The following is an 18,525-nucleotide window of genomic DNA, read 5'->3' as shown; positions in this document are numbered from 1 at the left end:
AGCATGCTCTTGTCGTAGCAGTTCTCGTAGCACAGGATGCGCAGGTACTGGGAGCCCTCCAGCTCGATCTCAAACTCCTGTTCAACCACACGGAGAAGCGGAGGGTCACGCCGCCGCCGTCACAGCCACAAAGTGAAAAAGGAGGGCGACTGACCTCGTTCCACTGCGGCTCCATGGTGTCTCTGAAGACCCGGGTCTTGGCCTTGCTGACGAAGTACCCGTACGAGTCCACTTCCAGGGTGCAGTACAGATCTAGGAAGGAACACACCGTCACACACTGAAACACAGGGGGGAACATTGAGGTGTGTGCAGCTGGAAGAGACGTCATGAGCCAAAGGACTGTTAAACCATCGTCATCTGAAAGTAAAAGTGCTGCCATTAAACAGTTATTACAGCCTTCATATGAAACAGTTATTACGGCCTTTAAAACAGACCGTTAGTGGGCGATGACATCACCGCCTGGATTTATTGTCTTTTCATTAAAAGCGAGCAGAGTTACAGGACAAAACTAATCAGCTTCGAGCCGTGTGTTAATATTCTGCACCGGAGTTACGAGAGGAAACTAAATATATTGAATAATCTACCAATTATCTTTATGAGTAATTCATTGTTTGTTCTCCAGAAACCTCTAAAACACACCCGCAGGTTCCCGGAGACCACGGCGAGGTCGTGACTGATTACTTTTACTCGTCTTAACGGCGCGTTTACATCACGCCGCGTCTGCGCTGCCGAGCGTCTCACTCTGGTGTCAGATTCATAACGAATGTGCATTTAAAGGGTTTCGTTGCGCCGGTCGATATGTTGACAGACATCCATCTCCTGCCTGCGTACACGCTCTCCTCTCTCGCCCCCAAGCAGGAGCAATCAAGTCTGTTGATGTGTTTCTTTAAAACGCTGCGGCGGCGGTTCCTGCACAGCTCGCCGCCGGCTGTCTGTTAAGTGTCAGCAGGCTGAAGCCGGTCCCTCGGGTCAGCGCCCGTCTGACAGCATGATGGATGCGTAACCTGCTCGACCTTTAACCAGGAGATCCAGAGAGGGGGGAGGGGAGGGAGGTGGAGATGCGTTCACAACATCTCCACCAGCAGCCGGACCCGGCTGCTGGTGGAGATGTTGTGAACGCATCTCCACCAGCAGCCGGACCCGCGCTGCTGCTGCGGCGGCGGCGGCGGCGAGCGCTAAGGTGGGGGAAACCGACGAGGAGGTCTTCGTAACGCTTTCCGCCGATCAAAACTATGCAGAAGCACGAAGACGCTTTTTTATGATGTCGACAAAAGCAGCGTTCTCATCGGCGTTCACAGAGCCCGGAGGCTCCCGCTTGCCTCTGGAAGAACGATCCCTCTGCATCTGAAACCACTTCACGAGGCCCTGGACCTCGAACTCGAACTCGAACCGCGGAGCGCGTGTTCAGAGAAGTATTTCTGGGTTTCTGCAGCGGATCCGAGCGGGGCCACGAGAAGTAGGACGCCACGCGGTTTGTTTTTATATTTCCCTGGCAGGTCAGCGCTCAGAGGAGGACGGAGAGGGGAGGGGGAGGGATCAAGCGGCGTGGGGTCTCCGACCCCTGAACGCAAGGGTTAATGAGGACCATCCTCCTGCATCTGCATCCACGGCTCGCGGTGCTTTGACGCAGGACGCCGGAGTTCAGACGGCGAGTTCACAGCATCAGGAGGCGATAATCAGTTAAACTGATCAGAGTCACCACAACAGCTGTGAGGAGGAGGAGGAGGAGGAAGAGGAGGAAGAGGAGGAGGAGGAGGGGCATAATCAAATATCTCTCTTCAATGAGGACCAACACGTCGGCTCTGATGGCAGCGCAAAATAAAGACTGTGACACATTTTAAATATGAATTATGTTTAAGTCTGGAGCCGAGAAACTATCAGCTGCTCACTGGAGGCCTTCATGAAGGACGATGTCACTTGTTGACGCTTGAAAAATAAAGCCAGAACAAAGCGAACATGTTTTCTACTGTCGTTGATTTCTACTTTTTATTCTGCAGCAGAGTTTTTGGGGAAACTCGACGCTCAGCGCTTTGCTTCTGTGACCCAGTTTGACTGCTTTGCCCCGGGAAGAATATCAAGCCCTCTCCCACTGGTGTGTGTGTGTGTGTGTGTGTGTGTGTGTGTGTGTGTGTGTGTGTGTGTGTGTGTGGATGAGTTATTCTGGTACATGCCTGTGTGACTTTTCAATCAAAACAGGAACAGAATGAGGTTATTGTTGACGATTACATAATGTGAACCACTGATCGCCTTTTTCAAGTCATTACACATCAATCACCAAATGTACCAACACACACACACACACACACACACACTCTCTCTTTCCTTCTGTCCCTGAAAGGTGTAAAAACATGACGCTGCTGACACGACTGTCTCATAACCGCTGAAGCGACCAGAAGGTTTTTCTACGAGACGCCACAGAGGATGAGACAGTAAAAACTCTTTGATCTCAACAAGTGAACCGACTTTAACTCCTCACCGTTTCAAACCAGACGACCAACAAAGCATCGCTGGCCGTCCAGCGCTGCAGCACAACAATTACAACGCAATAAGCGGGTAAAAGTAAAAACTTTGCCTTCGTAAAATGCATTAATTGCATGACAGCAGCGCCAATAAACTCTTTTACACGTCGCGTTAAACGTCGAACTGACGAGGAGCAGCTGCTGGTTTCAGCATCACACACACACACTCACACACACACACACACACACACACACACAGCGGTGCAGGTGCATGTGACTCTGCTACAGAGCGACGCTTCAAACGCAGCTCAGTAAAATAAGAACGAGCGACGACGTAGAGAATGAAACGCATGAACTGACTTCATGACGGCGAGTCCGTCTTCCTCTCACGCCACGAGAGGGAGTTACGGTGTGTGAACCCTGCAGAACCCTGCAGAACCCTGCAGAACCCTGCAGAACCCTGCAGAACATGTGAGCATGAAGCTGTCTGCAGCGTGCAGCATGACCCAGAGGAGTAAGTTCTATACCTTTAACTTAGCAAATTATTGATCATTTTCACAATAAACAGAGTGCAACATTCATCTATGTGAAAGATGAGCTCCTCTGTAACAGCCATCCTCATCATCACCACCACCATCATCATCATCATCATCATCATCATCATCACCATCAGTTTTCTTAATGTCTTTTTTTGTCTTTTATATTTATCTGTTGTATATCAGGACGAAGAGCAAAGAGAAACCGGAGTGAAATTCCACGGCCATTAAAGCTGATTCTGATTCTCATCCTCATCACCATCATCCTCATCCTCCTCCTCCTCCTCCTCCTCATCCTCATTATCATCCTCCTCCTCCTCATCATCATCATCCTCATGGCTCACAGACACCTCCTCATCAAACTGCATCTCTGGAACAACCACTTCCAGCAGCGTCTCGGTGTTCAACCCGTCGTCTTCGTCGGGGATCAATCGGGCTTCGGGAGGAGAGAACTTTCCGATCCATGACCCGGCTTTCACATCCTAAAGGCCGTCATGGCAACGGAGGAAATCACATTTCTTCATCTCCGTCTCCTTTACAGATTATTTGTGATATTTGAACCACAGCAACGGGGCAGAAAAAGCAGCAGCAGCAGCAGCAGCTGTCCAGTACTGACACGTCTGCACGGCGCTGCCGACACCACACTGCTGATAACACACACACACACACACACACACACACACACACTGTTAGACAAAGGAGCGTTTGTGTGTGTGCGGTATGCGATATCAGAGACAACTGGCATTATTTTTGCCAGCAGTTCACTTTCAAAACGATCTCCCGCTTCCTTTTCACGAGTGTTTTTATGGCGTCTGCTAAAATGGAAACGACCGCAGGAATTCCACCGCGGCCTCACTTCTCCCCTTCCTCCCTCTTTCTCTCCCTCCTCTATCGTCTGTGCTCCCTCCATCTCTCCGTTTGGACGCTGCGTGATTGACCCTGCAGCCGTCGACGGGATCGTGTGTGTGTTTGTTCGCGCCGGCGGACGTCGATCTGCGCGGCGCCGCCAGAGCGAGCGAACCGGAAGCGGCGGACGAAACACCAAAAGACAAAGTAGAAGGGAAAATGGCGTCTCCGGCCGACTTACTGGCTGACTCCTTGAACCCGGTGGCGGAGTGGACGATGACGTGCAGGAAGCCGTACAGGCCGGGGCTCTCCTCGTCTAGAAAACAAGAACACACACACACACACACACACACACACACACACACACACACACACAGAATCAGAGTTTGTGGATTAAAAAAAAGCAATTTCCCACCAGCCACTGTTTTATCTTTTCGATCAGGATCCTGCAGCAGATCTCATGCGCTCTAGAAACTCTGCAGCTCTTCAGGACGCCTGAATCATCCTGTTGCCATGACAGTAACATCCTCGACTGTCGGCTTCAACACAAATAATAATAATAATAATAATACGTAACTTCATGGAGCTCCACCTCTTTGTTTCTGTGCGCTTGTTTTTCTTCTTTCTCACATTTCTGCAGATGAAACCTGTCCAGACATGCAGCAGAACATGCAGCCTTATGAGGACATTCTGAGGATCCTTTCTGCTAATGATCACATGATCACATGATCACATGATCACATGATCACACTCCTCAGAAACACGTCGTGCTGAAACGAGGGATTCACAGACAAGTTTGTGCACTTAAAAGTTCTGTGAATCCAACTGAACTCTCCTCGTCATGTCCTTTTAAAAAAGGGATCATGGACACGTCGCTGCTCAGTGAGTGCTGATGTTTCCTTGCAGGTCGGGTGGTCATGAACGCGTCATCGTATCCCACGATGCATCTCACCCTCCAGACACAAAGTCACAGCTTCTCAGGCAGAAGCTTCACAGCTTCAGCTGCTCACAATGTGCGTTAAAGAGTCAAATGAAACGGCGTTTAATGGTCTCTGCATCATCAGACATCCTCATAGCTGCATGAAACGCTCCTCAGTTACTGCTGCACGAGTCACTGAGGTGTGTGTGTGTGTGTGTGTGTGTGTGTGTGTGTGTTACAGCGAGGAGTGTTTGCAGGTCTGTGACTCTGTTTTCACACACAGGGCATCGCCTCGCTGTGTGAGGAGGAACACCAAATAAATGTGTGTGTGTCTGATGTAATAATGAGTCAAAGACTCCATGAACTGACTCACACTTTGAGACGAGCTGCAGACATTGAAGCCTTTCAGTAACGGCTCAGATGCTTCATGTTTCATTCAGTAATTCACCACTTCATAAGAAAGCTTCAAAGCATTATTATTATTATTATTATTATTATTATTATTACCTCTGCAGTCCCAAGAACAGCTGATTGTACAGCATGCTGACTCGTATCACTATGAATCTCCTGCTGGTCGACCTCTAGTTGTTTGTTTTTAATTCATAATCTGACTCATAGATATAATCTCACAGATTGTCCTGACCGGGAAGTTATTAGTTTTAGATTTGCAGTTTATTTTGAATAAAGACAGGAGGAAGCCGGTGGCAGGAATCAAAAGCCACAGAGACGCTCGTGCCATTTCTGGGAGATCAGAGCCGGTCGGCCAGATGGCTTTAATGTCACCAGCAGCCTCTCTGGAGATCTGGAGCAAAAACAAACAGGTCGGCGCTCAGGCCGCCGGCCCGCTGCGAGGCTGCTGAGACGAACATATTGTCACCACGTTCCCTCCTGCAGCCCCCCACGATGATGTGGCTGCTCGTTGTGCGACGGGCCCTTTTGTGTGAGTTTAAACTCAAAGCCGAGAGGACGGAGCGTCGGGCGGTGCAGAGCGGCTCTTACCGTCTTTGTTGCTCGTGACAGGAATGTTGTGGACGGTCCTGAGTTTGAAGCAGGAGCTGGTGAGGACCTGCAGCTCCACAGAGCTCAACACGCACGCCTGGAGATCTGAGGAACACACAGCGAGCACAGCGCTACGGTCACATGATCACGTGTCTGGAGGTTCAGGGAGGGTTTGAAACATCTTCCAGATGAAGCGCGCGGCGTTTTCTAACGACACCAGCGGCCGGTGGGACAGGTCAAGGCCAGCGTTACCTTTCTTCTGGAGCTTCTGGATGCTTTCCCTCCACTCTGACCTCTCGTAGTCGGAGGAGATGAGGAACTGGTAGCTCTGGATGAGCACAGGGAAAGAAACACATCAAGAACCTGCTCTGAACTCACTAGTGAAGTCATTATTTTAGATCAAATGCATTGAAAATCTCTCAGGCTGCCACAGGAGTTATATTCTGTAAACCTGCGTTGTGCATTAAAGCTCCATTAAAGTGTAGGAAGGGACGCGGCGCCCTCTAGTGGCGGACTGGAGCGTGGCAGCGACAGGACTGCGTTACCTTTCCATGACGGTTGTGGACGCGGAACGGGATGGTGGGAGAGTTCAGGAGCAGCCACGACTCCTGCTCGTTCATCTTCTTCCTCAGACGCTCCACACGACTCTGACCCTTCGGTGCTTTCTGTAAACAAACAAACAAACAAACAGATTGAATCGCTTTTATTCTGAAACTGAGACAAAGGTGGAGAGAAACAGTAAACCGCTGCTGTGCAGCCTCTAAAGCAGATGTTCACAGAGTTGTGAGTCATGGAGAGACACACATTTAGTTTCAGTGTGACTTTAACACCACAACCGACCGACGTCTGTCACAAACACACACTGAGAAACTGAACAGAGGAAAACAAACAGTCCAGGACCTGATGAGGATCTGAACACGTTCCCTTCACCATGAACCAGTGATGTGTGTGTGTGTGTGTGTGTGTGTGTGTGTGTGTGTGTGTGTGTGTGTGTGTGTCTTCACTGCAAACAGGAACTGATAGTTGATCGTTCTGCAAACTTTTAATGGTGACAATTTGACTAAATGCTAACAAACAGCTTTAAAACAGGCTCTCGTTGTAGCATCACTGCAATATGCCCGCAAATGATTTTTATTTAACTGTCGGTGAAAACTTAAAATGTAAAGAATAATCTGTATATTTAGAATAACTTGTCTAATTTTGCCATAAATATACAGAATGAAACTAGTATGAAAAATAATAAATGAAGTTATTTTCACATAAATTGATATTTTATCACTTATTCGTCTCCTGATGATTATCAACATTTTCTTCCTCATCTTAAATCATAAAAGGAGACTGAAATGAGATTTCCATGAGAATTGAATATTATATTGAATACAATAACTTAAAGTCAACACGGTTGAGTACAGCGACCGCATCCTGAGATGAAACCATGTTTATTATTATGAACTAATAAAATAATAAAGCGTCTAATGACTGATGACTCAGCGTGGGATCAGTTCAACGACACGCTGTCTGGTTTCCAGAGGAAAGCGACGGCCCTGAAAGCGAGCGAGTCTTTTTATATCTTTAATAAAGACCTCGGCCTCTCGGCGGTCTTGAAGGAAAACAAACACAAACACACACTTCCTCCTCTACAGGAACCCTCTGCTGGAGGATTATAGAGCTTTTTAAGCTTTTATAGAGATGTTTCAGCCATGGAAATACAACATTATACCATCGCAGGATGGTCTTGTAAATGTGCCGTCACAAAGGACCCGAGGAGGCGGACAGACTTTTAGATTTCTGTGGTCAGAGCAGAGCTGGGCGCCATTTCCACGACCACGTTCTGGTCTCATTTTACTGAACAGAAAGACACAGTAAGGTAACTTCCACGTTTCCCCCAGTTTGAAGATCTATTTTTAACATATTTTTCTGCATGTTTCCCCGCGTGGACGTCACCGTGTGGAAGACAAACAACGACTCAAAGGAAGATGCAGCGTTTCCAGGCAGGATAATCAAGAGATGGATATCAGAGCTTCACTGAACTCATTAGTGGAAACTTCCCTCTTGAGTCACTTGTTTGTGTTTCAGAACAATAGGAAACCAGCTGATTACTCGTTTTAAAGAACTCTGGAAACTCCTGATGGAAAGAAAGACAATGACTGACGACAGGATCACCTTCTCTTTCTGTATCTCGCTCTTCAGGACGGAGATCTTGATCTTCATCTCCTCGATCTCGTGCTCGGGGAGGACCTGGATGCTGGGACTCGGGTCCGAGTCGTCCAGCGTCTGGAAGGTCAGGTCGGCCAGAGGGAGGTACCACTTGCACTCGTACTGCTGATGGCGACTGCAGAGAAGGACGGGGTGAAGGGAGTATGAGACGCAATGAGCCAAAGACCCGTGCAATAAATCAACCAATCAGAGAGCAGAAGCAGTGAAGATCTCCAGAACAAAAAGGAAGAGAAACAACAACAACAACAACAACAACGTCTGCAAACAAGTAAGTGCAGGTGGCCGCTCAGCTGACATCTTCTTCATCATTGTGACACATCATGAGGAGAAGAGTCGAGATGGTGTAATGTGTGACTGCGCTGTGGTGTCAAGCCGTTACTGCGATGAATACACACCATCATCATCATCATCACGATGAAGGCTTCCAGGAAGGATAGAACAGTCTCACAGGCAACGACTAAAACAAAATCTATAATCTAAAAAATCTATAATAGATTATGGAACATTTCTGATCATCAGAGGGAAACGAGATGAACGCAAATGTTTCTATCTTCATCGTATTACAACCTTTGAAAGACCCTCATGTGTGTGTGTGTGTGTGTGTGTGTGTGTGTGTGTGTGTAGGCGACACACAGACACCCTCCAGTGCACTGTGCATGTGTGGTCGTGATGGCTCGGGGCTGTGTGTGTCCTCACATTGAGGGCAGACAAACGGTGAATGTCAACGAAATTGGATCCAATCAGGATAAAAGCTGCCGACGGGGCGGATGTCACGCAGTCCCCGGAAATGTGCGGGCGCTTAATCTGTGGACAAGCGGCGCGTCGAGCCTCTCGACTTTGCCTCAAACTGAGTGACACCTTCCACACTTCCTCCAACCATCGCCGGAGGCAGCATCCCCGCCGGCCTCCCTGTTTGGCCTCGAAAGGTTCAGGGAGAGGTTCCTGTCAGGAGCCGGTGTCGTGCTTCTGCCGTTAATCCAAGAGGTGCACGTGTTTCTGTGCTGAGTGAAAGCTCGGCGTCGAGGTGAAGTGGACTCACCCCACGGCCGTCTTCTTCATCTTGGCGCAGAGCAGCAGGTCGGTGAAGAGGAAGACGTGCCGCAGCTTCCTGGAGCTCTCGGACACTTCCACCAGGAAGCCGTCCTTCACCAGCTGACGGGCCTGCAGGGAACACACACAACGCTGAGATCAACACAACGCTGAGATCAACACAACGCTGAGATCAACACAACGCTGAGATCAACACAACGCTGAGATCAACACAACGCTGAGATCAACACAACGCTGAGATCAACACAACTTCAGACTGTAGGAACTTGGATTTTAATTTCTGCCTTGTTTGGATTCTGTTAGCGTGAGATATAGACTGTTATTTATTAATATAGACTGTTATTCATGAATATAGACTGTTATTCATGTGATATAGACTGTTATTTATTAATATAGACTGTTATTCATGTTACATGAATAACAGTCTATATTCATTAATGGTCTATATCACATGAATCGAACCATGTGATATAGACCATTATTTATAAATATAGACTGTTATTTATAAATATAAACTGTTATTTATGTGATATAGACTGTTTATAAATATAGACCGTTATTCATGTGGCATGAATAACGGTCTATATTCATAAATAATGGTCTATATCACATTAATGTGATAAAGACCATTATTTATGAATATAGACTGTTATTCATGTGTTATAGACTATTATAGGGAGTGTATTCAGATACACACAACACGTTCTGTTGAGCGAAACAGAAGGCAAACCTTTTGTCTCTTAAAGTGATATTTAGTTAATTTTGTAAAGTTCTTCTAATTGTATGAAATGAAGGAGGCGTGTTGAGCGTCATCACGCTTCCTTCATGCAGACTCACGCTCTCCTGCACCGCATGACACAGCAGCTAAGTCAATTATTCAACACCACGCTCTTGTCTCATTCATCCTGAGATAACAAATAACACACACACAGACACACACACACACACACACACACACACACACTCACCTCTCCCTTGGGCGTGGTCACGGCGGTCCTGCGAGGGTCGATCTCCTCGTTGATGGACGAGAGGAAGTTCTGAGATATCCGCAGAGCGTCCTGCAGCAGCGGGAAGTCCGGGTGGTCCTTAGGAGTGTGTTTCAGCAAGTCCTGCAACACGGTTACACACACGCACGGTTACACACACACACACACAACTAATAACTAATAACTAGTCATTATTGGTGCGATGAATTCAAAGAAAACTCCCATTCGGAGATTTTACTTCATCACAAAACGCTGCCCTCCTCATTAAAAACACTGTTGTGCTGCGTGCACAACTTTCTGACTGAACCCTGCATGCGCCGGTGCTGCATGCGCCGGTGCTGCATGCGCCGGTGCTGCATGCGCCGGAGCTGCATGCGCCGGAGCTGCATGCGCCGGTCACGTTGTTGCAGACAGCTTTGTGTTAGCAGGCGTCTCTCTGCTCACTTCATTTACACTTCATTATTATTATCCTCATTATGACTCATGCAGAGAGGTCGAGTGAGGCTGAACAACGCACTGCTCTGATTGGTCGGCTCGTGGCTGCTGGGACTTGTTGAACCTTTAGTACAAACTGTTTAACACTAAGTGAGTTAAAGGGACAGTTCATCAATCTTTGATGCAATATTGAATCATCGTGACGCTTTGGTCCCAAATGAGTTATTTGAGTGTAAAACCATGTGAGAAGTCTTTGGTGATGACACACACATAAACATGTGTAACGTGACAATGGGGCTGGTAAAGCGGTCGCACACTAAACAATACAGCGCTGCTCTATGGACACTATTCATGTAGTAAGTAACCAACACAGTCACATGAATGGAGAGGAGTGTTATATTTACATAGTAGGAGCATAATGAAGCGTGAAAATAAAATATTAAAGTCAAGTACAAGCACCTCTAATTTGTACTTAGATGTAGTAACTGAGTAAGTTACTTCCGCCACTGCTTTATGTTTATGTTGTTTATGTCTTAAGATGTGCGACACAATGAAGTGAACGTCTGCAGACTCAGTTTAGTTTGAGTCGATCAGGAGAAACGATCCTCTGAGTGTACTCACATGGAGGACCAGCGTGCTCCTGGTCACTCGGTCAATGGGCTTGTAGAGGAGAGCTGTGGGAGAGAAGAGGAGAGTCAGCGTCTCACACACACACACACACACACACACATGCATGCATGCGCACACACACACACACACACACACACAATAGGATTCTTTGGTTGACGGCGTTCACCTTAACGACAGTGAGCGTCTCATGATGCACCGCTTCATTTATTTCATTATTAAGCCGTTTTCCTCGCTGTGTTAGAGACCGGGATCAATCTTTTCTGTGGAAGGCAACATCCGGCTGGACTTGTGCATACTTGTGTACATAATACAGTGTGTGTGTATCCCTGTTCGTATCCCCGTCTAGAGGGAACATCAACATGAAGACATCGGCCCCATCGACAACCAATCCAGCTGTCTGTGGCCGTCTCGGTGCTTCCCTCATCCACACCTACAGAGGCTTCTAGCAGCACATGCAGCCGACCGAGTAACCGTCCTAAAACAGACACTTTCTATGTTATTTCTACAAACATTCTGACTGTGTGTGTGTCACAAACACACACACACACACACACAGTCCAGCAGCAGGCTGCTTCACATGCATGTTGACGCTGCAGCCTCCTATCGGTCCCGAAGCAGTTTGCTTCCTCCTTCAGGCTGCTGCGAGGTGAGCGACAGGCTGCTACGACGCCGGACGCTAAGAGGCACAGATGGAGACATGAATGCATCCACAGGAGAGCCGGACAGACACGGGTTCACATCCCTCCATCACAGCTCCAGCCTGCACGGCCGCCTCGTGGACGCTTTCCTGCTGCTGAGGTGTGTGAACAGCTGGAGGTCTGACACACATCACAGCTCCAGATGAGAGACTCACACAGATAGGACAGAGGGAAGGACAGAGGGAAGGAGACAGGAGGCAGGCGAGGCGACAGATGTGAGCGCCCCCTGGTGGGAGACGAATAGAAAAAGAAGGAAGACCACGTTCATCCCTCCGTCCTGGATCCAGTCATGTAATGAAAAGCCCCCAAAATAAAATGTCTCCAGGTCTCAAAATAATAACGCCACCGTTGCGTCACAAAGCAAAAACAATAACGTCGCTCTGTGCTCGTTCTCAGGGAGAGAAAAGAGGACGCAAGGGTGGAGAACGCAATAAAAACAATCCAGATCCTGCAAGGGCACGGAAACCTGGAGAGCAGCCGACAGCGCTGATCAGGCCGATCTCCTTTTATTACAGCGCCGACTGAAAGGAAGCTGTTATGACGCCGAGGAGGGAAGGGAAGGCCTTCTGCATGCAGAGCGGGTCGTCCAGCACAGCTGCAGGAAGGCTGAACACCAAACACGGCGCCATCGACGCCACAGCGGCGCCGTCGCTCGCTGCTTCTCCCCCTCGGTGCTTTGAAGCGCTCGCCCTCCTTTCTTCAAATCGACTAAAAAGAAACGGCGGCAGTGTGTTCAGATCTACTGATCGGGCTCGACACATCTCACATGTACGGACACGCACGCGCTCAGCGACCTCGTCCCACCAAACAGAATCTCCCAGAAGGCCGTGCTGATGCTCTCTGCAGTTCCTCCGCCCTGCGGTCATTAACACGCCGTCACTCCTCACCACTTCCTCCCAACCTGCACGGCGCCGGCCGACAGCAGAAGTCAACACAACCGCCGTGTTGAGTACTGTGATGAGCTTCGTGCTGCACGCATGAAGCTCTGCAGACACAACGCCGACACGCTGAGGCCGGAAAAATAATGATCACGTTCAGCCGGTTCGGCGCGTTAACGTTTACCAATTACCAGCTGATGGATGTCGTTATAACTGCAGCGGTTTGTCAAAAAAACAAAGTATTGGACATGTTTTGACTCGAGATGGAAAGTTTAAGGATCACCAGAGTCAGTCGGACTCATCCCTTGAAGACCACGAATGTCCATCAAATCAAAGCCAGCACACAGAAGTGGAGATGTTCTAGATGTTCTAGATGTTCTAGATGTTCTAGATGTTCTGGATGTTCTAGATGTTCTGGATGTTCTAGATGTTCTAGATGTTCTAGATGTTCTGGTCTGGACGCGTCCCACTGCACTCACAGACAGATCAATAACAGCTTCCACGGCAGAAGCTCAAAGTCCAGCGGAGAGACGGGACGAGAGAGGACGAGAAGACGGAGAGAATCGGAGAGGAGGAGGATTATCGGAAGTCGATGACCCGTCTCAGCGAGGTGCCTCCTGATTGGTCCACTTCTCAAGGTCGCCTCGACGACTTGGCGGGCGGACAAGACGGTTCATCTTCACCGAGGACGAACCGGCTGTACCCGGAGAGACGATCAGCCGCGACGAAGGACGAGGAGGAAGAAGAGGACGAGGAGGAAGAAGAGGACGAGGAGGAAGAAGAGGGTGAGGAGGAAGAAGAGGACGAGGAGGAAGAAGAGGACGAGGACAGAGCAATAGGAGAGAGAAGACAGACAGGCAGGCGGGTGGATAGAGATTAAGGAAATAAAGAGCTAGCGGTCATGTCGCTGAGCAATAGTTGTAATTTACACGTGAAACAGGATGAAACAGGATGTTTGGTTTAACACTCGTGTTGCTATTTGCATCCAGTCATCAGGAGGTGTTTGCCAGCTTTAAGGAGACAAAGCTGACAAATTGATTAATTTCAATGGTGTGGGCGGGGCTGGAGTCTACTTAAAATAACATGCGAGGCGAGAGCGATGGATGGATGAGGACGGGCAGGTGGGAGGAAGGCGTGATGGAAGAGGGAGCGCAGGTCCAGGAGCCGAGCCGGAGGAAACCCCCCGGACCGCTCGGCCGGGTAATGAAGGAGCCGCGATGTAGAAAGAGCAATCAAAGCGGGAGCGCCGGCGCTGAAGAGCGCTGATTGCTGAGGGAACGCGAGCAGAGCGAGGAACAGAGCAGAGCGAGGAACAGAGCGGAGCGAGGAACAGAGCGGAGCGAGGAACAGAGCGGAGCGAGGAACAGAGCGGAGCGAGGAACAGAGCGGAGCGAGGAACAGAGCGGAGCGAGGAACAGAGCGGAGCGAGGAACAGAGCGGAGCGAGGAACAGAGCGGCGTGAGGAACAGAGCGGCGTGAAGCGTTCAGGATGTTCAGAACGGAGAGACAACGAAGAGAAACTAATGCAACGACGACAACCAGCATGTAGGCTCGCTGCTCGTTTACGCAGCATAAATTAAAAAGACGTTTCACGAGGCATTACATTGACACACACACACACACACACACACACACACACACACACACACACACACACACCGTTTGCTCATCGTGTCTGTTACAGCAGTACAACCGGACATCGCTTCATCATCCCCCTGCAGCAGAAACAGTCTGCCCTGGTCCCCCAACAGATTAAGTTAAGCAAGAACACACACACACACACACACACACACACACACACACACACACACACACACACACACACACGTTTAGACTTGTTTCGATCCTCTCCGAGGAGCTGTGTACGGCCAACAGCCCCGATGCAGACTAAACGTGCAGATTAAACACAGACACACACACACACACACACACACACACACACACACACACACACACACACACACACACACACACACACACACACACACACACACACACACACACACACACACACAGCTGTCCTCCTGTACATCATCCTCTGTGTTGTAAAGACACGAGCAGCCGGCGTCCCGGCGAGCTGCTCGTCCTCAGAGGCTCGTCTCCTCGTCTCCTTGTCTCCTCGTGGGCTTCAGCTCATACATGTGGAGGAACAACCAGCAGCAGCACACGGATGCTGCTTCTTAAAGCTCCGAGCGGCCGACGGCTCGTCAGCAACTGTCACAACTTCCCTGCAAACACGCCGCACAGCCCATCGACCGCAGAGTCGACCACGACGATGATGAAGACTCCCCCGGCTCACAGAGGGAGACGAGGAAGAAGAAGAAGAGGAAGGAAAACACTCTGAGTCGCCCACAACATGCAGTCGTTACCGTATGAGCAGTTACAACACAGTCTGAGGACCACGAGCACCTCCATGTCCCTCATCTCCTCTCTCTGCCTCTCACTGCCTCTCTCAGGCAGAGAGGGAGGGCGAGAGAGAGAGAGAGAGAGAGAGAGAGAGAGAGAGAGAGAGAGAGAGAGAGAGAGAGAGAGAGAGAGAGAGACATGTGCTCCTTTGCCTCTAAAAGCTACAGAAGTAAAAGAGGCAGGACTGAAGTCTTAAAGCGGCAATCAGGTCTGGACACACTCACACATATAGACAAGAATGCACACACACACACACACACACACACACACACAGACACACACAGACCCACACACACTTACCCTCCATCGAGACAGTTGTGGTACAATCTTTGGAGTCTTTAGGACCTTTTACTTTGAGGTTCTGAAATAAAAAACGCAGGAGGATCACTGTAATTAACCACACACACACACACACAAACTAACACACACACACACACACACACACACACGCTGAGGCTGATAGAAGTAATGGAGGCGTCTGTGTCACTGCAGCAGACTGACAGCAGGAGGCTGAACGATGCAGCCAGAGACTTCCTTGAAGGTGTAAATAAAATAAAAACTCCAAGTTGTGTAATCTGTAATTTGTACCACAGGAGTGTAATCTGCTGCTGAATGCTGAACAGGAAGTGGATGGTTCTATATGTAGAAACTGAAGCCGTCCATCTACACAGCATCAAAGTGTTTGCCGTGTTAATAAGGTTGTTTATTCACAGTCCAGTACTTTCACCAAGAAATGTGATGCATCTCTTCTTGTGCAGAAGGCGTGGACACGAGGACAACCAGGTTATCACTTCTGTCACCAACACGCTTCACATGCGCTCAGTGAAGCGTGTTTTAACATCGGTGTTTCTGCTAATTGTGTTTTAAGCTGGTGTTCCTCAAAAGGAGACGACGCTTCCTGTAAACTTCCTGAAAGAGGATGTTTCCACTCGCCTGCTTTCTCCTCCTTCACCGTGACGGGTTAAGACACACGAGGCCAAATTATACATTATGTGACAAGAAAAAAGACACAAAGCTCCTCAATACGTCTCAGAATCTAACAAACGCGTCACATCTTCCATTCAGACGCGTCCTCCTTACGTCCTGACCCGTTGGGTTTGAACTCACCTCAGATATCTTCTGGAACTGCACGTTGGCCTGGCTGCACTTCTCTGCCGTCTCCAGCGCCACCTTGTAGTTGTCCACAAAGGCCTTGTAGACGCCCAGCTGGCTGGCCTGTGGACACCAAGGGGACAGGAGACGTTAAGGGGACAAGGAGACATCAACAGGACAGGAGAGGTTAAGGGGAGAAATTAAGAGGATAGGAGACGTTAAGAGGACAAGGAGACATTAACAGGACAGGAGAGGTTAAGGGGACAGGAGACGTTAAGGGGACAGGAGACGTTAAGAGGACAGGAGACATTAAGAGGAGACATTAAGGGGACAGGAGACATTAAGGGGACAGGAGACATTAAGAGGACAGGAGACATTAAGGGGACAGGAGACGTTAAGAGGAGACATTAAGGGGACAGGAGACATTAAGGGGACAGGAGACAAGAGGACAGGAGACATTAAGAGGAGACATTAAGAGGACAGGAGACATTAAGAGGACAGGAGACATTAAGAGGAGACATTAAGAGGACAGGAGACAAGAGGACAGGAGACATTAAGGGGATAGGAGACATTAAGAGGACAGGAGACATTAAGGGGACAGGAGACATTAAGGGGACAGGAGACAAGAGGACAGGAGACATTAAGGGGACAGGAGACAAGAGGACAGGAGACATTAAGGGGACAGGAGACATTAAGGGGACAGGAGACAAGAGGACAGGAGACATTAAGGGGACAGGAGACAAGAGGACAGGAGACATTAAGGGGACAGGAGACAAGAGGACAGGAGACATTAAGAGGACAGGAGACATTAAGGGGACAGGAGACAAGAGGACAGGAGACATTAAGGGGACAGGAGACAAGAGGACAGGAGACATTAAGGGGACAGGAGACATTAAGAGGACAGGAGACAAGAGGACAGGAGACAAGAGGACAGGAGACAAGAGGACAGGAGACGTCAACAGGAGACGACCAGCTGATGAAGCTCATCTGCTGGATGTGAATAGTTTGAACGTTGAGCAGCTGGTTAACAGTCTGATTCGTTCACAGCATCAGTGTGTCGTCGTGACAGGAAACCAAAACAAAGGAACCAGAGCGACGTCCGTTCACCTTCAGGTTCCATCTCCAGACATTTACTTTATACTTTACACCCACAGAGCGCTCTGGAAGATAATTTAATTAACATTCCCATCAGGGTTCATCCTGGAGAGGGAGGGTGTGCTGCAGTCCCTGTATGGCTCCATCTGCATACATAACAGGATCCCCCTCCCCACACACACACACACACACACACACACACACACACACACACACACACACACACAGAGTAAAGCCAAAGCACCAGGCTCATCACATTCCCACAGCGCTGCTCGGTGCTCCGGCCTGAGACAGATTCATTGTCTCCTCCATGCACAGCCCTCTCTGCTGCGCTGTGTGCATCGTACCACGAGCTGCAGGCCAGCGGCGCATGAATGTGCATCCTGCTACAGCGGCGCATGAATATGCATCCTGCTACAGCGGCGCATGAATGTGCATCCTGCTACAGCGGCGCATGAATGTGCATCCTGCTACAGCGGCGCATGAATATGCATCCTGCTACAGCGGCGCATGAATGTGCATCCTGCTACAGCGGCGCATGAATATGCATCCTGCTACAGCGGCGCATGAATGTGCATCCTGCTACAGCGGCACATGAATGTGCATCCTGCTACAGCGGAGCTTGAATGTGCATCCTGCTACAGCGGCGCATGAATATGCATCCTGCTACAGCGGCGCATGAATATGCATCCTGCTACAGCAGCGCATGAATGTGCATCCTGCTACAGCAGCGCATGAATGTGCATCCTGCTACAGCAGCGCATGAATGTGCATCCTGCTACAGCGGCGCTTCATTGGCTGAAGAGCTGACTGCACCCGGTTACAGCGATGAGATTGGATTGAATAGAGTGAATGAGTAAGACGTGTTACTTTTGTCCTTAGAGCCGCCCCCTTCCTTCTATTTTCATTTGCTCTGCCTCCACTTCCCCTCAGAGCGCAGAGACATGAGGAACCATGTGACACCGCCAAGATGATGCTGGACATCACTGCTCTTCATAGGAACAGACGCCAGAGAGCATAAAACTACTACTCGCCATCTCAGCAGCATCCTGACTCAGACAGACGGGACCTCGGCCACCGTCTGGACATCATCTCTTCATAATTGGAAACTTCGTCAAACCCAAAACCTCGAATGGAAAAGACAAACCACCTCGAGAGCCATGACGTTTTCCTCATATAGAGGTTTTCTTTCGGGACTTGGAAGCCCGGCTGGAAAGCGCAGTGACGCGATCACAGCGTTTCACGGCGTTTCACGGGGTCGCCGCTCGTCACTGAGGAC

At 49.3% G+C, this 18,525-nt stretch overlaps 1 protein-coding gene across 3 annotated transcripts in view; it reads right to left on the bottom strand.

Annotated features, from left to right (window-relative positions):
* The window catches only part of abr (ABR activator of RhoGEF and GTPase), a 96,286-nt gene that overhangs the window by 31,676 nt on the left and 46,085 nt on the right, over positions 1–18,525 (bottom strand). For all 3 annotated transcript variants that reach the window (XM_068601455.1, XM_068601456.1, XM_068601457.1), the window contains exons 5-16: positions 16,167–16,274; positions 15,360–15,420; positions 11,069–11,121; positions 9,995–10,135; positions 9,016–9,137; positions 7,923–8,091; positions 6,305–6,424; positions 6,012–6,087; positions 5,760–5,864; positions 4,083–4,157; positions 155–252; positions 1–77 (exon numbers count right to left, since the gene is read on the bottom strand). The exon at positions 1–77 is cut by the window's left edge and continues 55 nt beyond it. In XM_068601455.1, coding sequence (XP_068457556.1) covers positions 1–77; positions 155–252; positions 4,083–4,157; positions 5,760–5,864; positions 6,012–6,087; positions 6,305–6,424; positions 7,923–8,091; positions 9,016–9,137; positions 9,995–10,135; positions 11,069–11,121; positions 15,360–15,420; positions 16,167–16,274 — 1,205 coding nt within the window. The remainder of the gene's footprint in view (positions 78–154; positions 253–4,082; positions 4,158–5,759; positions 5,865–6,011; positions 6,088–6,304; positions 6,425–7,922; positions 8,092–9,015; positions 9,138–9,994; positions 10,136–11,068; positions 11,122–15,359; positions 15,421–16,166; positions 16,275–18,525) is intronic.

The sequence above is a fragment of the Clinocottus analis genome, unplaced genomic scaffold, assembly GCF_023055335.1.
Source record: "Clinocottus analis isolate CAN_PGR_092001 unplaced genomic scaffold, fCliAna1.0.p SCAF_5, whole genome shotgun sequence".
Classification (NCBI taxonomy): domain Eukaryota; kingdom Metazoa; phylum Chordata; class Actinopteri; order Perciformes; family Cottidae; genus Clinocottus; species Clinocottus analis.
Note: the sequence above shows the minus strand (reverse complement) of the source record. Positions and strands in the feature narration are given on the sequence as shown.